At 36.5% G+C, this 19,923-nt stretch overlaps 2 protein-coding genes across 2 annotated transcripts; one reads left to right on the plus strand and one right to left on the minus strand.

Moving 5' to 3' along the window:
* Positions 1–517: 517 nt before the first annotated feature.
* Positions 518–3,454, minus strand: LOC128223222 (uncharacterized). Its single transcript, XM_052932513.1, has 5 exons — positions 3,311–3,454; positions 3,041–3,082; positions 2,501–2,602; positions 2,321–2,392; positions 518–532 (listed from the first exon to the last, which is right to left on the minus strand). The coding sequence occupies exons 1-5, from the start codon at positions 3,452–3,454 to the stop codon at positions 518–520; spliced, it is 375 nt and encodes a 124-aa protein (XP_052788473.1).
* A 5,929-nt stretch (positions 3,455–9,383) lies between these two features.
* Positions 9,384–16,041, plus strand: LOC128223223 (trans-Golgi network integral membrane protein 2-like). The gene is made up of 4 exons (XM_052932514.1): positions 9,384–9,389; positions 9,784–9,816; positions 10,054–10,180; positions 15,626–16,041. Exons 1-4 carry the CDS (start codon positions 9,384–9,386, stop codon positions 16,039–16,041), a joined length of 582 nt encoding a protein of 193 aa, XP_052788474.1.
* Positions 16,042–19,923: the final 3,882 nt, after the last annotated feature.

Below are 19,923 nucleotides of genomic sequence, written 5' to 3' on the forward strand. Positions count from 1 at the left end.
ATTACTCTGAATTGCCATGTTTACCATACAACTCTGAATTGCCAAGTTAACTATGCAAAACTCTTAATAGCAAGGTTTACAAGAAATTACTTTGAATTGTCACGATTAACATACATTACTCTGAATTACCATGTTTACAAAACATTAACTCTGGATTGCCAAGTTTACTAAACATGACTATAAATTGAAAGATTTACCATGCATTACTCTGAATTGCCACATTTGACAAACATTGCTTTTAATGGCCATGTTTATCAATCATTACTCTGAATTGCCATGTTTACAATGCATTACTCTTAATTGCCATGTTTACCATGCAATACTCTGAATTGCCATGTTTACCATGCAATACTCTGAATTGCCATGTTTACAATGCATTACTCTGAATTGCCATGCTTACTTTACCCTACATTACTCTGAATATCCATGTTTACCCTACATTACTCTGAATTACCATGCTTACCCTACATTATTCTAAATTGCCATATTTACCCTGCATTACTCTAAATTGCCATGTTTACCCAACACTACTCTGAAATGCAATGATTACCATACATTACTCTTAATTGCCATGTTTACCTTACATTAAGCTGAATTGCCATGTATACCATGCATTTCTCTGAACTACCATGTTTACCAATCTTAACTTTGAAATGACATGTTCACCATACAATGTCATTACTGGTCCTCTTTATCATACACCAGTCATTGCAGACATGTTTACCATATTCTAACTTTGAATGGTAGTGCTTATTATGATTTCTATAATCATTGTTTACCATAGCATCACTAAATGGCATATATAGAATATAATTATACCAAAAATACAATATTTACCATAGCATTACTCTGAATTGCAATTTTAACCTTAATATTACTCTAAATTGCCATGTTAACCATATCATTACTCTGAATTGCAATTTTAACCTTAATATTACTAGAATTGCCATGTTAACCATTACATTAGTCTGAATTGCAATGTTAACAATAATATTACTCTAAATTGCCATGTTAACCATATCATTACTCTAAATTGCACTGTTAAACATATACTGAATAATAAAATGTTAAACATAGCATTACTCTTAATTGGCATGTCAACCTAAGCATTACTATGAATGGCCATGTTTACCATATCCATAATCTGAATGGTCATGTTCTGAATGGTCATGTTTACCATATCCATAATCTGAATGGTCATGTTTACCATATCCATAATCTAAATGGTCATGTTTACCATATCCATAATCTAAATGGCCATGTTTACCATATCCATTATCTGAATGGTCATGTTTACCATATCCATAATCTGAATAGCCATGTTTACCATATCCATAATCTAAATGGCCATGTTTACCATATCCATTATCTGAATGGCCGTGTTTACCATATCCATAATCTAAATGGCCATGTTTACCATATCCATAATCTGAATGGCCATATTTACCATTTCCATTATCTGAATGGCTATGTTTAGCATATCCATAATCTGAATGGCCATGTTTACCATATCCATTATCTGAATGGCCGTGTTTACCATATCCATAATCTAAATGGCCATGTTAACCATATCCATAATCTGAATGGCCGTGTTTACCATATCCATAATCTAAATGGCCATGTTTACCATATCTATAAACTGAATGGCCATGTTTACCATATCCATCATCTGAATGACCATGTTTACCATATCCTTAATCTGAATGGCCATATTTACCATATCAAGAATCTGAATGGCCATATTTACTCTATCCATAATCTCAATGGCCATGTTTACCATATCTATAAACTGAATGGCCGAATTTGTCCTATCCATTATCTGAATGCCCATGTTTATTATATCCATAATCTGAATGGCCATATTTATCATATCCATAATCTGAATGACCATGTTTACCATATCCATAAACTGAATGGCCATGTTTACCATATCCATAATCTGAATGGCCATATTTACCATATCTATAATCTGAATGGCTATATTTACCATATCTATAATGTGAATGGCCATGTTTACCATATCCATAATCTGAATGGCCATATTTACCATATCCATAATCTAAATGGCCATGTTTACCATATCTATAATCTGAATGGCTATATTTACCATATCCATAATCTGAATGGCCATATTTACCATATCTTTAATCTGAATGGCTATATTTACCATATCTATAATGCAAATGGCCATATTTACCATATCCATAATCTGAATGGCCATGCTTACCAAATCCATTATCTGAATAGCTATGTTTAACATCATATAAATAATCTGAATGGCCATATTTACCATATCCATAATCTGAATGGCCATGCTTACCATATCCGTAATCTGAATGGCGATATTCACCATATCCACAATCTGAATGGCCATGTTTACCATATCATTAATCTGAATGGCCATATTTACCATATCAAGAATCTGAATGGCCATATTTACTCTATCCATAATCTGAATGGCCATGTTTTTCATATCCATAATCTGAATGGCCATGTTTACCATATCCATAATTTGAATGGCCATGTTTACCATATCCATAATCTGAATGGTCATGTTTACCATATCCATAATTTGATTGGCCATATTTACCATATCCATAATCTAAATGGCCATGTTTACCATATCCATTATCTGAATGGCCATGTTTACCATATCCATAATCTGAATGGCCATATTTACCATATCCATAATCTTAATGGCCATGTTGACCATATCCATAATCAGAATGGCCATGTTTACCATATCTATAAACTGAATGGCCATGTCTGTCATATCCATAATCTGAATGGCCATGTTTACCATATTCATAAACTGAATGGCCATGTTTACCATATCTATAAACTGAATGGCCATGTCTGTCATATCCATAATCGGAATGGCCATGTTTAACATATCTATAAACTGAATGGCCATATTTATCATATCCATAATCTGAATGGCCATATTTACCATATCGATAAACTGAATGGCCATATTTGCCATATCTATAATCTGAATGGCCATGTTTATCATATAAATAAACTGAATAGCCATGTTTACCATATCCATAATCTGAATTCCCATGTTTATTATATCCATAATCTGAATGGCAATATTTACCATATCTATAAACTGAATGGCCATATTTACCATATCTATAATCTGAATGGCCATATTTATCATATCCATAATCTGAATGGCCATGTTTATCATATCCATAATCTGAATGGCCATATTTACCATATCTATAAACCGAATGGTCATATTTACCATATCTATAATCTGAATGGCTATGTTTATCATATAAATAAACTGAATAGCCATGTTTACCATATCCATAATCTGAATTCCCATGTTTATTATATCCATAATCTGAATGACAATATTTACCACATCTATAAACTGAATGGCCATATTTACCATATCAATAATCTGAATGGCCATGTTTACCATACCTATATACTGAATGGCCATGTTTACCATATATGTAATGTGAATGGCCATATTTACCATATCTATAAACTGAATGGTCATATTTACCATATCTATAATCTGAATGGCCATATTTACCATATATGAAATGTGAATGGCCATATTTACCATATCTATAAACTGAATGGTCATATTTACCATATCTATAATCTGAATGGCCATGTTCATCATATAAATAAACTGAATAGCCATGTTTACCATATCCATAATCTGAATTCCCATGTTTATTATATCCATAATCTGAATGGCAATATTTACCATATCTATAAACTGAATGGCCATATTTACCATATCTATAATCTGAATGGCCATATTTATCATATCCATAATCTGAATGGCCATGTTTATCATATCTATAATCTGAATGGCCATATTTACCATATCTATAAACTGAATGGTCATATTTACCATATCTATAATCTGATTGGCCATGTTTACCATACCTATATGCTGAATGCCCATGTTTACCATATATGTAATGTGAATGGCCATATTTACCATATATGTAATGTGAATGGTCATATTTACCATATCTATAAACTGAATGGCCATGTTTACCATACCTATAAACTGAATGGCCATGTTTACCATATATGTAATGTGAATGGCCATAGTTACCATATCTATAAACTGAATGGCCATGTTTACCATATCTATAAACTGAATGGCTATGTTTACCATATATGTAATGTGAATGGTCATATTTACCATATCTATAAACTGAATGGCCATGTTTACCATAAATGTAATGTGAATGGCCATATTTACCATATCTATAAACTGAATGGCCATTTTTACCATATATGTAATGTGAATGGTCATATTTACCATATCTATAAACTGAATGGCCATGTTTACCATATCTAAAAACTGAATGGCCATGTTTACCATATATGTAATGTGAATGGTCATATTTACCATATCTATAAACTGAATGGCCATGTTTACCATATAGGTAATGTGAATGGTCATATTTACCATATCTATAAACTGAATGGCCATGTTTACCATATATGTAATGTGAATGGCCATATTTACCATATCTATAAACTGAATGGCCATGTTTACCATATCTATAAACTGAATGGCCATGTTTACCATATATGTAATGTGAATGGTCATGTTTACCATACCTATAAACTGAATGGCCATGTTTACCATATATGTAATGTGAATGGCCATATTTACCATATATGTAATGTGAATGGCCATGTTTACCATATATGTAATGTGAATGGCCATGTTTACCATATATGTAATGTGAATGGCCATATTTACCAGATATGTAATGTGAATGGCCATGTTTACCATATATGTAATGTGAATGGCCATATTTACCATATATGTAATATGAATGGCCATGTTTACCATATATGTAATGTGAATGGTCATGTTTACCATATCTATAAACTGAATGACCATGTTTACCATATATGTAATGTGAATGGCCATATTTACCATATATGTAATGTGAATGGCCATGTTTACCATATATGTAATGTGAATGGCCATATTTACCATATATATAATGTGAATGGCCATGTTTAACATACCTATATACTGAATGGCCATGTTTACCATACCTTTAAACTGAATGGCCATGTTTACCATATATGTAATGTGAATGGCCATGTTTACCATATATGTAATGTGAATGGCCATATTTACCATATATGTAATGTGAATGGCCATGTTTACCGTATATGTAATGTGAATGGCCATGTTTACCATATATGTAATGTGAATGGCCATATTTACCATATATGTAATGTGAATGGCCATGTTTACCATACCTATAAACTGAATGGTCATGTTTACCATATATGTAATGTGAATGGCCATGTTTACCATATATGTAATGTGAATGGCCATGTTTACCATATATGTAATGTGAATGGCCATGTTTACCATACCTATAAACTGAATGGTCATGTTTACCATATATGGAATGTGAATGGCCATATTTACCATATCTATAAACTGAATGGCCATATTTACCATATATGTAATGTGAATGGCCATGTTTACCATACCTATAAACTGAATGGCCATATTTACCATATATGTAATGTGAATGGCCATAGTTACCATATCCATTATCTGAATGGCCATGTTTACCATATCTATAAACTGAATGGGCATATTTACCATAGCATCTTTGAATTGCCATGTTTGGCATAGTTTTACTCTAAATTGGTCAACTGGCGTTATTTATTTATCTAATTTAAGTATGTATTTAACGGACTTTTGCAGTTGCAAAACGATATATTAGGGGCGTTTATGCACATTGGTTCACAAACAAATCCCTGCTTGCTAATCAGAAAGTGATTTCGTTAAATGGACGACCACAGTTTTGTTAATAATTAACAGTAAATCGCTGATCAACATTCAAAACCGAAGCCACTAAGACGGTGGCAATAAGACGGTGGCTATGTTTGTTCACAGCGATATTGTTATTCTGCCTTGATAGTTGTTCTTAGAAGTAAAGATATTGTGTTCCAATAATTTACTCAAGCGGGATACAAAAGAGAACAGAAATCAACAAAAAGCAACAGTTATCAGTTTTGAAGGATGTATTTTTAATTTAAATAAACAATATTATACATAAAACAACAATACAATATCAGTCCCATGTGTGTGTATGTGCGTGCGCGTATTGTGACGTCATCAATGGCACAAACACATTTCCCAGACGATGTACAGGTAACGCTTTCAAGTGTCCGTGTCCGTCTAGATGTTCCCTGTAAACGAAAACATTCGTTATTGCAGATGGATTAAGAATAAAATTGTCGTACAAAACATGTTTGAGCCAAGTAAAATTTGAAATTAAAAATGTGTTTTAAAAGTAATGACATACTGCTGATATATATATTTATATTAAATATCAGTATGTACAAAGCATTTTAACTTAGATATCGCAAATACTGAACACACGTTATGATTCCGCCGTTTTAACAGTACAGCCCATTCAATGAACATGTAAAATATATAAATATAAAGAAATTTGGGCGCTAACTTACAAGATTTAAATACTTGTCGGGCTACTGAAATTTCCGACAATCGTAAAATCGTCGTTTCTAACGAAGAGATAAAATAAGATGAACAGGAGTCCAATCAGGCTTAGAATATCTGAAATATTTAAAAATTGTAAAAACAGTTTAAAAGTTGTAAAATAATTGTGTGTATTTTTCACCAGAGACTCCCTATTTTAAACGCATGCGTTAAAGCACCTCTTGAACTACTACAAGTGCAGGCTTGCTGCTCTAGGAAGCCTCCAGGCATGAAAAGTACACACGTGGGAAGGGTACATGATTACCTTCTAACGACCTGCAATATTGGGGGCAGACATGTTGCCATATAAAATTGTGGTTGTCCCCGAATTCAATCCAAACAACAATGTAAGCACGAACAATAGGCCAATTAGGGGCAAAAACCCTGAAAATAGATAAGATATGTTGGCACGTTTGTTGTACCTTACAATGCGGTCAGATTTCGTTACAGGGACAAACACTAACCACTGGTAAACCGACAGTAGATCTGGAGTCCGGGCAGCCGTGTTCAGGCAACTAGCATCCATAGGATCAAACTATATCGCTGTACGAGTACCGATCTAACAGAGAATGATTGTACGTACATAATTATCTGAGAATTATCCAACGTAGACGATTCTTTCTTAGAAATAGCCACCCTCGGTTTACCTGTGTATATTTGGTCCCGCAAAGAATCAGATACACAACTTGAAAGTATACATTCAAACTGGTCACGCTTTACACAATTAGTTGGTTGATCTATATAGGAATTCTCGAAATATATCGAAGAAGCTATATTAGTTTCAAAATGCAATTATTTTTTCTACAAAGAAATATCCATAATGAAACTACTTTAGAAAATGTCAGAAATCAAATTCATAAACCATCTTTACGTCATTTCATTACTAGTAATGTATATACAGAAAACACAAAGTATGTCTCAAACTATCGCTTACACCCTCCGGAATCACTGCCACTGCTTGCAGCCCCATATCCCGGATATCCGGCGAACTGGCCCAGCACGAGGCCGGCCAGGCAGGCCATAGCTAACAATGCCACAGCGACAGTCTTCATGCTTAATCGCCTGGAATAGAGCAACAAAGTTATAAAAGGTATCAGCAATGCTCCGATAAAGACTGAATCCTGGAAATATGACATCGTCAAAACAACTGCAACAGACACATGTCAGCAGACCACAGACACAGTTTGTGTGCTTAATAACAAATGCAGGTTTATAATTTGCATAAAAAGTATCAAAGCGGCCCTGTTTATCAACGATCGAATAGTAAAAATATTTTTCGCTGTAAAACAGAAAGATGAGATAGAAATATTATTATATGCACATTTCGATTAACAAGTTAAACCTTTATTTTTATTTTTACTCTAGCAGTTGAGATTAAGTTGATAATCGTTCTCTTATGCACCAGTCAATTGTAACCACGCCCCCCCCCCCACACCCAGGTACGGGGAATAGCGGGGACTTTGACTTAAGGTCCACCCAACCCCGGGTCAAATCTCCGCCATGCGGACTCGAACTGATGGTCAAATCCCCGCCAAATGTCCCCGCACCCCAGGGAACCTAGGTAAGGCAAATTCCCCGCTATATTTTGCGCGAAGAAAAAACCACCGCATTCACCTGGCACTGCGGGACCACCTGAAAGGTAAAAACACGGCCCATTTCCCCGGCTATCCCCGGTATACCCCCGGACCTGGGGGGGGGGGGGCGTGGTTACAATTGACTGGTGCATAACGACATTTTGTCAATACCTCTTGTATAAGATTTTCCCTGTAACACTAAACAATTACAACATTTTGACTAAATAATATGGAAGATAGCATAGTGAGGTATAATACTTAGGTAAGCAAGTAATATATAAATGGCGTCGTTATAGTTTAAACCTTCCGGTAATTACGAGGTTGGCTCTTATGCCAAATGACTTTGACTAAAAGAGTTTGCGTTGGGAGAATATGTTGGCATGCATTTAAGGAAAGTAATTTGCATGCGATTAGCTTTATTAGATCTAAAACAAAATACTGAGTGCAAAAAATATTCACATGGCAAACAGAGCACATGTGATCAACAACAAACGTCTTACGCCATGCATGAATCATCAGTAGTTGTGGAAATTTTATCACCGTAAAAATAAATCAAATAATGAAATTTGTCAATGTAAATATATTTGAGTTTTCAGAAAAGAATAATTGCACGTTAACTTGCAACTGTAAGCAACATAGATTAACATAGTCTGACCGAAGAAAGATTGAACGACATAGTCTTAAATTTGAACTTAAAATAATGAAACTCACTTACCACCACGAGTTGATAAGACTGTAAACTAAAAACAAATTCCCAATATCTTATAGTCAGGTGATCGTTTTCTTACCTCAAAATAACGGCCTATTTCCTTGGCGGAAGAGATTACTTCCAAAACAAGTTCGTAGTAATACAAGCTGCTTCCGCTCCTCTTCTTACCGTCCGTTCATAGTCTCAGGCGGTTTACAGGTTTGTATATGGACAGTTATGAGAGGGAAATAACAGTAAAGTCATCTGATACACCCTCTGGACCCGTAGTTTAGAAATCATTCGATTGTTAAAGGTGTATACTTCAACTTTAAAGAATTGAAAGAAATTGTTGATGGAACAAAATTTAAATGCCCGCTGGTGTTTCTTGTGTGACACTCGGGTGGCATTCTCTTGGCATTTTGGTGGCATTTGTTTCAAGCACTGTAGATCGTAAGCTTGCGCCAACAGACCAAGAAACACTTTGAACAGATTGTTCAGGAAGAGTTAATATAACATGAATATGTTACAAAACTATTGATTATTTTACATATAAGCTCCCACCTTTAAATTGTATTAAATCTTGTTTAAAGAAAGAATCATGACGGTACGAACAGTATAGTACAAAAATAAACTTATACAATTTCAATATTAGGAAAGTTAGTTCACCTTTAATTTTGTGATTTAGGTCGATGAAAGGTGTGGTTAAAACGAGTGCCTGTGACAGGCCGTGTTCTGAATGGACATTTATTATGTCCATAAGCCACAATGCTTCAATTAGCTACCAGTCCCCCGTAGAGACTTCTGTCATTCATTTTGATTGACAGTTTATTTTTGAGACGCCCATGGATGGGAACGAAATTCCATCCAAAGAAACACTAAGTTTAAACTCAAACTGAGGCTCTTGGTAAATCTTGCGTTCTAAAAATAGCACATAGGAAGTGATTCGTTCGTTTTATTGGTCGTATAAAGTTATTCGACCATTTCCGACACTTCCACAGAGCAAGGATTCTGTCATTGAGACCGGCCATACAGTAAGTATATATATCGTTTCAATATAACTTAGGTTCAAGGCAAGGCAAGGACATGTTAGTGTTGATTTCTTCTGTTCATCATTCCAGAGATAAAGAATAAAGATACCATTGCATGTTATTTTTGAATAGTCACCTAAAAAGATGAATGTTTTGTTGAAGTTAATATTAATTGCAACTCTTTCGAAGCTAGATAATTTGTGATATATACTAGTACAATAAGATTTTTGATTTTTGCAGAGAGCCATGAAGCTGGTCAGTCTTGTTTTCCTGGCAGCCGCCAGCTTGATGCTCGCGGAGGTATCGGCCCAGTACTACTATCAGCCCCAGCAGGTAGGCGGCGGCGGCGGCGGAGGATGGTGGTCAAGTAAGTCATGCAGTTTATTGAAAATACACAGAAAACGTATTGTATTTCAACCACGCGAATTCATGCAGTGTTTATAAACCAAACAGTCATGCTTTTTGGCGTTATATTAATAAATTTGCGCATTGTAAATGAGTTAAGAGAAAAATGTGCACAAGGTCAATGTTTTTTTTATAGTATAGATTAATACATTGTTTATACGAGTATTGCCGTGGCACCAGACTCAGTCTGATGACTTGATGCATACACATGAACTGCTTTACCAATCAGAACACAACTTTTCAAATTATGCTTGCAAATACATGCGCATGGAAAGTGGCGTTACTGAAATGTTCAGACATATACAAGTGCTTGAGGGCAGTTGACGTTTCGTGTATTCCGTTTCTAAAACTGAAAACAAAGTCTAGGAATTTCAAAGTAAAATGTCGGCAAAAATGACAGGTAAAAATAAAATTGGTAATATTGCAAATTTCTTTTATTTTCTATTTTTCAGTTTTGCCCCTGTTGTTTTTACTCTTAATCTTCCCTCTCTTCACTCAATCCAATGACAAGCTGATTCTGATGAACTCTTCTGTAATATAGACAGACGGAAAATAGAAATGTAAGAACTAGATTTTATTATTTTATAAAGTTTGCGTATTTGTCTATTTGTCTATTTTCAGTTTTGCCCTTGTTGATTCTTCTCCTCTTTTTACCATTCTTGAACCAATCCAATGAGCAGCTTGTAATGATCAACTCTTCATTTAACGGATAAATGTAAGAAACAAACTATCTTCGAAATTTAATGGATTGGTCTCATAAAAATCGAAGTTTAATACAGATTCTAGAAAAATACAGTAACAAGCAAGTCTGACGTGTGATACTAAAGTTGTCAACTTTTATGAAGGCATTAAATTTTAAATCTTTATGAATTGATCATACAAGTTTCAAGATGATAAAAACTGTTTAATCGTCACAATTAAAGAAACTGTTAAAGTACATTGATATATGAAAATATAGCGATTTTGCATAGTTTCGTATCTTTATTTCAGAACCGGTCACCAACTCGGGATCAAAGTAGATTGGACATCCTTAACACCGTTTGTTTTCTTGACCGCCATATTGGCTACTTCGACAATGTCTTGATATGAAATGGCGAACCCCTCTCAGCTTGCGTGACTTGTGTTGTTGTGTATTGTAATGTTAATGTTTTGTTTCTTTTTCCTTTCTTCTTTTTATGCATTGTGTGATGATTTATTATTAAAAAACCATGTCTGCAGGATGACGTCGTAAATTATTGTGTTGCGTTTTTTTTTTCGTTGAGGCATAGTTGGGTTAATATCTAAATCAAATCAACAGAGACAAAGGGATCAATTCGTTTACATCTCGGGAAGATACTTCCTACGTTTTTGAATGGTCACTAAGTTTGATGAAAAGGCAGTTATGTGAAACTATAACATGATGTCTTACTCCAGCTGATACACTCTTATGTTTCATTTTCAATAAGATAATAGATAGATCAAGAGGAAATTTTCTATTGAAAACAATGATCTCGAGAAAAGCAGAGTATCTAGTTCGTGTTAATGTAAACACGTATGCATTCCGAGCAAAACGTATTGCAGAAGAACAAAATACATTCAGACTATATATTTAAGATCAACAGTGATCCCGAGAGGACGGAACATGAATAACTGCTCAAATGTCCAGCAATCACAACCACGCGGACAAGCTCACTTACAAATTATCATTCCTCTCATTGTTAAACAGAAGACAAGAAAAGTGTATAGAATATAATTTAACTTTCATAGCTATCCCCGATATTCCAACACGCTATGCTCCATAGTGCAGCGTAGTGTCGCATACGGTTCGTCACCACATACAGTTCGTCACCACATACAGTTCGTCACCACATACAGATCGTCACCACATACAGTTCGTCACCACATACAGTACGTCACCACATACAGATTGTCACCGCATATGCTTCGTCACCACCTACAGTTTGTTACCACATACAGATCGTCACCACATACAGTTCGTCACCACATACAGTTCGTTCACCACCAAATAGATCGTTCACCACCAAATACAGTTCGTCACGACATACAGTTCGTTCACCACCAAATAGAGTTCGTCGCCGCACACAGTTTGTTATCACATACAGATTGTCACCGCATACGGTTAATCACCACATACAGTTCGTCACCACATACAGATCGTCACCACATACAGATCGTCATCACATACCGATCGTCACCACATACAGTTCGTAACCACATACAGATCGTCACCACATACCGATCGTCACAAATTATAATAGTTTGTGCCATAACCACTTATACGCGGCACACAATATATAGTTCTTGTTTGAAAAAATGATGAGTTTGTAATATACGCGTTCTACTTTCATATTACATATCAAAAAACGATAACTCTGAACTAGTGGCTTGCCTTCTAACTAACTGATGAAAATAAAACTTATAATAACAGATTTTTCTTAGTAGCTAATCAATCCTTATCAAAATAGTCAAAATATCCCAGACAGCATTGGCTAAGACTTTTTCACAAAATCTCCATCACAGAAAACAACAACACGTATTAGGAACATGGCTTGTAACTGGCAGCAAATACACAGATCAATCAAAAAAGAATGTTTCTCTTTGAACTTTGTCAGATAAAATTCACACCACATGAGTACCGCATGTTCAATGTGATCACGTCTTGAAGATGTTCCCCAAAAACACGATCATCGAACGACAGATAAATACAGTTTAAACTCGTTGGCTCGATATCTCATGACTCGATATCCTCGTTGGCTCGAACCAGATTAAAAGGACCGATTTTTTTACTCTTTGTTTATATAAAATTTGATCGGATGGCTCGATATCTTGAGGGTCGATATTTCTCCACGCTCGAAGTCATTTTTGCGGTCCCAAGTTAGAATTTCACACTTTGTTTTGTGTGCTTGGGTTGATGTCATTTTCGCGGATTCAGGTAATAATCTCACACCTTGATTTGTTTGCTTGGCTTCATTTAGCACAAGGCGCTAATCGATAAAAAAAATGCTTGAATTACCTATTATTATTATCAAATTTAAATGGTTTAACAGATTAAATAAACATGTCACCACTTTAAGTTTTGTCTCGAATTGTTATCAATGTATACATTTCAATGCATTTTGATATAACTTATATGCTATGTTTGTGTTACCCACTGTTTAAAATTGCTTGATTGTTGTTTTCGCATAAATGTATTCTTATACTAAACAAAAAAAAATCAAATGATATTTTCTAAGTATCGAATAGGTCATGTTATGAACTTCACGATGTGTAACTATGTCCAATTAATATACTTCTCTTGTGGAGAAAGCGTAGCCAGTCACAAACGAGGATAACAATACTTTTTGTACCGAATAATAAAAAAAAATATCATTCTGTAAGCAATCCCGCTTGGCTCGATATTCTCGAGGCTCGAAGTATTTTGGTCGGTCCCTAGAATATCGAGCCATCGAGTTTCGACTGTAATATATAAAATATAAATAAGATATAATAACACAGCGCCTCAAACAATCGGTGTATCTGAAACGAAACTAAATAATTACATAACAAACTGGTACTTTCTACTAAAAAGCCCTGTTAAACCAGAATAAAACTGCCTCCTGTGCCTAGAAAAAACATCGCTGACAACTTATATCATATTATATAAAACGGATGGTTGTGCTAAATTCATGACATAATTCACTAAAGTTTTTAGTTGCCAACAAAAAAGCCTCGCGTGATGAAACCACGCCGCCCTCTACCTCTTACCAAGCAAGATACACAAAAGAAGAGACATCAATGAAGAGACACCAAACAAAGGACACCAAACAAGAGACACCAAGCAAGAGACAACAAATAACAGACAACAAAAACAGACACCAAACAAGAGACACCAAGCAAGAGACAACAAACAAGATACACCAAGCAAGAGATAACAAGCAAGAGACAACAAACAAGAGACACCAAATAAGAGACACCAAGCAAGAGTCAACCAACAAGATACATCAAAGAAGAGACACCAAACACGATATAACAAACAAGAGACAACAACCAAGAGACAACAAATAAGAGACAGCAAACAAGAGACAACAAGCAAGAGACAACACACAAGAGACACGAAAGAAGACACAACGAAGAAGATTCACCAAACAAGAGACACAAAAGAAGAAACAATAAACAAGAGAAATCAAACAATGAACACCAAATAAGAGACAACAAACAAGAGACACAAAAGAAAAGACACCAAACAAGAGACATCAAACAAGAAAAAAACACAAGAGACTCAAAACAAGAGACAACAAACAAGAGACACCAAACAAGAGACAACAAACAAGAGACACAAAAGAAGATACATCAAAGAAGAGACATCAAAGAAGAAACACCAAACAAGAGACAACAAAGAAGAGACACCAAACAAGATACACCAACCAAGATACATTAAACAGGAGACACCAAGCAAGATACACCAAACAAGAGACACCAAACAAGAAACAACAAACAAGATACACCAAACAAGAGACACCAAACAAGAGGCACCAAGCAAGAGGCACCAAACAAGAGACAGCAAACAAGAGACAACAAACAAGAGACAACAAACAAGAGACAAAAAAACAAGAGGCAACAAACAAGAGAATAAAAAGAGACACCAAACAAGAGACACCAACCAAGAGACACCAAACAAGTAACACCAAACAAGAAACACCAAACAAGAGACACCCACCAAGAGACACCAACCAAGAGACACCAACCAAGAGACACCAAACAAGAGTCACCAAATAAGAGTCAACAAATAAGAGACACCCACCAAGAGACACCAAACAAGAGACACCCACCAAGAGACACCAAACAGGATACACCAAGCAAGAGACACCAAACAGGAGACACCCACCAAGAGACACTATCCAAGAGACACCAAACAAGAGACACCAACCAAGAGACACCAAACAAGAGACACCCACCAAGAGACACCAACCAACCAAGAGACACCAACCAATAGACACCAAACAAGAGTCACCAAATAAGAGTCACCAAATAAGAGACACCAACCAAGAGACACCAAACAGGATACACCAAGCAAGAGACACCAAACAGGAGACACCCACCAAGAGACACCATCCAAGAGACACCAAACAAGAGACACCAACCAAGAGACACCAAACAAGAGACACCAACCAAGAGACACCAACCAAGAGACAACAAACAAGAGACAACAAACAAGAGACACAAAAAAGAGACACCAACTAACCAAGAGACACCAAACAAGAGACACCAACCGAGAGACACCAGCCAAGAGACAACAAACAAGAGACAACAAACAAGAGACACCAACTAACAGACACCAACTAACAGACACCAAACAAGAGACACCGACCAAGAGACACTAAACAAGAGACACCAACCAAGAGACACCTAAGAAGAGACACCCATTAAGAGACACCAAACAAGAGACACCAACCAAGAGACACCAAACAAAAGACACCCACCAAGAGACACCAAACAGGAGACACCAAGCAAGAGACACCAGCCAAGAGACAACAAACAAGAGACAACAAACAAGAGACACCAACTAACAGACACCAACTAACAGACACCAAACAAGAGACACCGACCAAGAGACACCAAACAAGAGACACCAACCAAGAGACACCTAAGAAGAGACACCCATTAAGAGACACCAAACAAGAGACACCAAACAAAAGACACCCACCAAGAGACACCAAACAGGAGACACCAAGCAAGAGACACCCACCAAGAGACACCAAACAGGAGACACCAAACAAGAAACACCAACCAAGAGACACCCACCAAGAGACACCAAACAAGAGACACCAACCAAGAGACACCTAAGAAGAGACACCCATTAAGAGACACCAAACAAGAGACACCAACCAAGAGACACCAAACAAAAGACACCAACCAAGAGACACCAAACAGGAGACACCAAGCAAGAGACACCCACCAAGAGACACCAAACAGGAGACACCAAACAAGAGACACCAACCAAGAGACACCCACCAAGAGACACCAAACAAGAGACACCCACCAAGAGACACCAAACAGGAGACACCCACCTAGAGACACCCATCAAGAGACACCAAACAGGAGACACCCACCTAGAGACACCCACCAAGAGACACCAAACAGGAGACACCAAACAAGAGACACCAAACAGGAGACACCCACCTAGAGACACCCACCTAGAGACACCAAACAGGAGACACCAAACAAGAGACACCAAACAGGAGACACCCACCAAGAGACACCAAACAGGAGACACCAATCAAGAGACACCAAACAAGAAACAACAAACAAGAGACACCAAACAAGAAACAACAAACAAGAGACACCAAACAAGAGACACCAAACAAGAAACAACAAACAAGAGACACCAAACAAGAAACAACAAACAAGAGACACCAAACAAGAGACACCAAACAAGAAACACCCACCAAGAAACAACAAACATGAGACACCAAACAACAGACACCAAGCAAGAGGCACCAAACAAGAGACACCAAACAAGAAACAACAAACAGGAGACACCAAGCAAGAGGCACCAACCAAGAGACTGCAAACAAGAGACAACAAACAAGAGACAACAAACAAGAGACAAAACACAAGAGACAACAAACAAGAGACAAAAACCAAGAGACAACAAACAAGAGACAACAAACAAGAAACACCAAGCAAGAGACACAAAAAAGCGACAACAAACAAGAGACACCAAACAAGAGACACCAACCAAGAGAGACAAAACAAGAGACACCAAACAAGGGACATCATGCATTTATCAATTAGTGCAACATTAAATATATCGCTCTCATTAACCAACATCAACCTGAAGATTACTGATTATTAAGAGCAGAACAGAAAAGATAAGAACTGATAAATTATTAAGATTAGTACATCGTGCATCTTCTTCCTATCATCAAATATAAACACAAATATGGCGAACAAACAAGGTAATTAGCATATGAAATAGTTGTAAATGAAAATCAAGAACTGTTAATTCCTTGACTGTCTAATTTTCAATTCTATAACTAACTATATGGACTTTGTACTCAGAAATATGAATCAAATAATATCGTTTATTAAAATTTCTTCGAATAAGGTTAAAAACGTATGAAATAGGAGTCAACTTTGATATCTCTTGAAATGCCGCATAAGCCGCACCTGTCTCTACTGAATGTCTAAGTCTACAACAAAATAACCGTAAGCTTTCCTGGAATGCCAGAAGAGGCCATGCCTGCTTTGAAAAATCAATTACTCTTATTTCTAATTCACACATTCATTACATTAGAGTTATCAATTACATAAACAAAAATAAACCATAATCACCCAAAAGTCTTTATAACACATTCGGATTATTTTGAGTTTATTACTATTGACAATATAAAGAAATATTGTAAGTTCTCGTTATATAATTTCAGCCCTAATGCATTCCTCTGTAAAAACAATGAATTTGGAATACATTTAAATTCAATACACAACAATCTGATGTGAAATATCAAAATTTAAAAACAATAAACATCATATGAACTAATACATCAACATCAAGTATTTAAGGAGCAGTTGAATCCAGCTGGAGCAATCTAAAGATCTACGTCCTCAGATGAACCCTCAAGATGACCTTTTCACCGTATGTGAACTTAAACCTTAAGTGATGTTTCAATCTATTCTTTGCATAGTACTTTGCAGCTTTGTAAATACGTATTATAAATTATGCTGGTATATATTCTATGCACCAAACATGCAATAAATAGAATGGACTTTATTGGTTTCCGTGAAGTGTCAAACAGTATGTGAACATTCTGGATCTGATTTGTTGAATGATATTGCTTGTGTAACTATGGGTATTCAAGGCCAGGAGACAATCGACGTACCTTGGTACATTCGAACCAGGAACGACGACTGGGATCAATGTAGGTACATATTATCATTGCATGTAGAACTATTGAAGTTTACCACATATTTCGATAGAACTTTTGACTGCCTGCAGTTTTTAGATTCATTCAGTTAGAAGTATTTAGTACAAATAGACATGACTACATAGGATAAAATAAACATAACACTATATAACATGTTACTCGGTATCTCTTCCATTCATACATGTCATTCGGTAGCATATCATACTGCATGTATATCCTATATTGCTATATCATTACATCACATCACATTACATAACGAAACGGTAAAATAACATAACATAGCATAAATTTAAAGAACGTAGCATAACATAACATAATATAAAATAACATAACGCTTCCAAACATAGCATAGCATAGCATAGCATAGCATAGCATAGCATAGCATAGCATAGCATAGCATTGCATAGCATAACATGACATGACATAACATAGCATGGCTTACCATTACCCATCGAATATCTATGCTTAAAGACAAAAAATATATGATAATAAAACAGACTATTTCCTAGCAATGCTACCGCTCATAGCACCGCTGTTGCTGACTGTATTGGACTCGTTCCGGGATGGCTTTGTCATCATCACAAACGGCTTTGCTCGCGCTGTAGGCGGGGGAGACAATGGACCGTAAGACATAAGTGTTTTATCAGGGTTACAAATGCACGGATTTGGTCGTACTAAAGACAGGTGAAACAGTTGACCGTAAGACACTAAGTCTTGTGTTTTATCAGGGTTACAAATGTACGATTATGGTGGCGCTGTAAGTGGGGGAGACAGTTGGCCGTATGACGTTAGTGTTTTGTTAGGGTTATAAAGGCACGAATGTGGTCGTACTGCAGGCGGGGGAGACAGTGGACCGTAAGACACTAGTGTTTTATCAGGGTTACAAATGCACGGATATGGTCGTACTAAAGGCGGGGGGAGACAGTGGACCGCAAGTCTTGTGTTTTATCAGGGTTACAAATGCACGGATATGGTCGTACTAAAGGCGGGGGGAAACAGTGGACCGTAAGACACTAGTGTTTTATCAGGGTTACAAATGCACGGATATGGTCGTACTAAAGGCGGGGGGAAACAGTGGACCGTAAGACACTAGTGTTTAATCAGGGTTACAAATGCACGGATATGGTCGTACTAAAGGCGGGGGGAAACAGTGGACCGTAAGACACTAGTGTTTTATCAGGGTTACAAATGCATGGATATGGTCGTATTAAAGGCGGGGGGAGACAGTGGACCGTAAGACACCAGTATTTTATCAGGGTTACAAATGCACGGATATGGTCGTATTAAAGGCGGGGGGAGACAGTGGACCGTAAGACACTAGTATTTTATTAGGGTTACAAATGCACGGATATGGTCGTACTAAAGGCGGGGGAAACAGTGAACCGTAAGACACTAGTGTTTTATCAGGGTTACAAATGCACGGATATGGTCATACTAAAGGCGGGGGGAAACAGTGGACCGTAAGACACTAGTGTTTTATCAGGGTTACAAATGCACGGTTATGGTCGTACTAAAGGCGGGGGGAAACAGAGGACCGTAAGACACTAGTGTTTTATCAGGGTTACAAATGCACGGATATGGTCGTACTAAAGGCGGTGGGAGACAGTGCACCGTAAGGATAGGAAATAAACGCCACTAGCAGCCATTGTTTACACCAGTTGACAGATGGGAAGGGAAACATTTATATTTTATGAAAGGACCTTAAGTGTAAACGTTTTAAGCTCGATTGAAATGAATCACTCGTGAGTGGGTACTGTTTCTGTTTCACTTTGAGAGATAATGAGAAAGTACCCCATATAGT

This window comes from Mya arenaria, chromosome 17 (assembly GCF_026914265.1).
Source record: "Mya arenaria isolate MELC-2E11 chromosome 17, ASM2691426v1".
NCBI lineage: Eukaryota > Metazoa > Mollusca > Bivalvia > Myida > Myidae > Mya > Mya arenaria.

Excerpts from the sequence above, each read along its gene's own strand:
- LOC128223222 (XM_052932513.1), bottom strand. The coding sequence starts at position 3,454 with ATGGCCATTCAGTATATAGGTATGGTAAACATGGCCATTCAGATTATT. Across the intron at positions 2,603-3,040 it reads GAATTCAGATTATGGATATG|ATTATGGATATGGTAAATAT; the intron begins GTAAACATGGCT and ends ATGGCCATTTAG. Across the intron at positions 2,393-2,500 it reads CCATTCAAATTATGGATATG|ATTAATGATATGGTAAACAT; the intron begins GTAAACATGGCC and ends ATGGCCATTCAG.
- LOC128223223 (XM_052932514.1), top strand. Across the intron at positions 9,817-10,053 it reads TCATTGAGACCGGCCATACA|AGAGCCATGAAGCTGGTCAG; the intron begins GTAAGTATATAT and ends TGATTTTTGCAG. Across the intron at positions 10,181-15,625 it reads CGGCGGAGGATGGTGGTCAA|AGACACCAAACAAGAGACAC; the intron begins GTAAGTCATGCA and ends ACACCCATTAAG.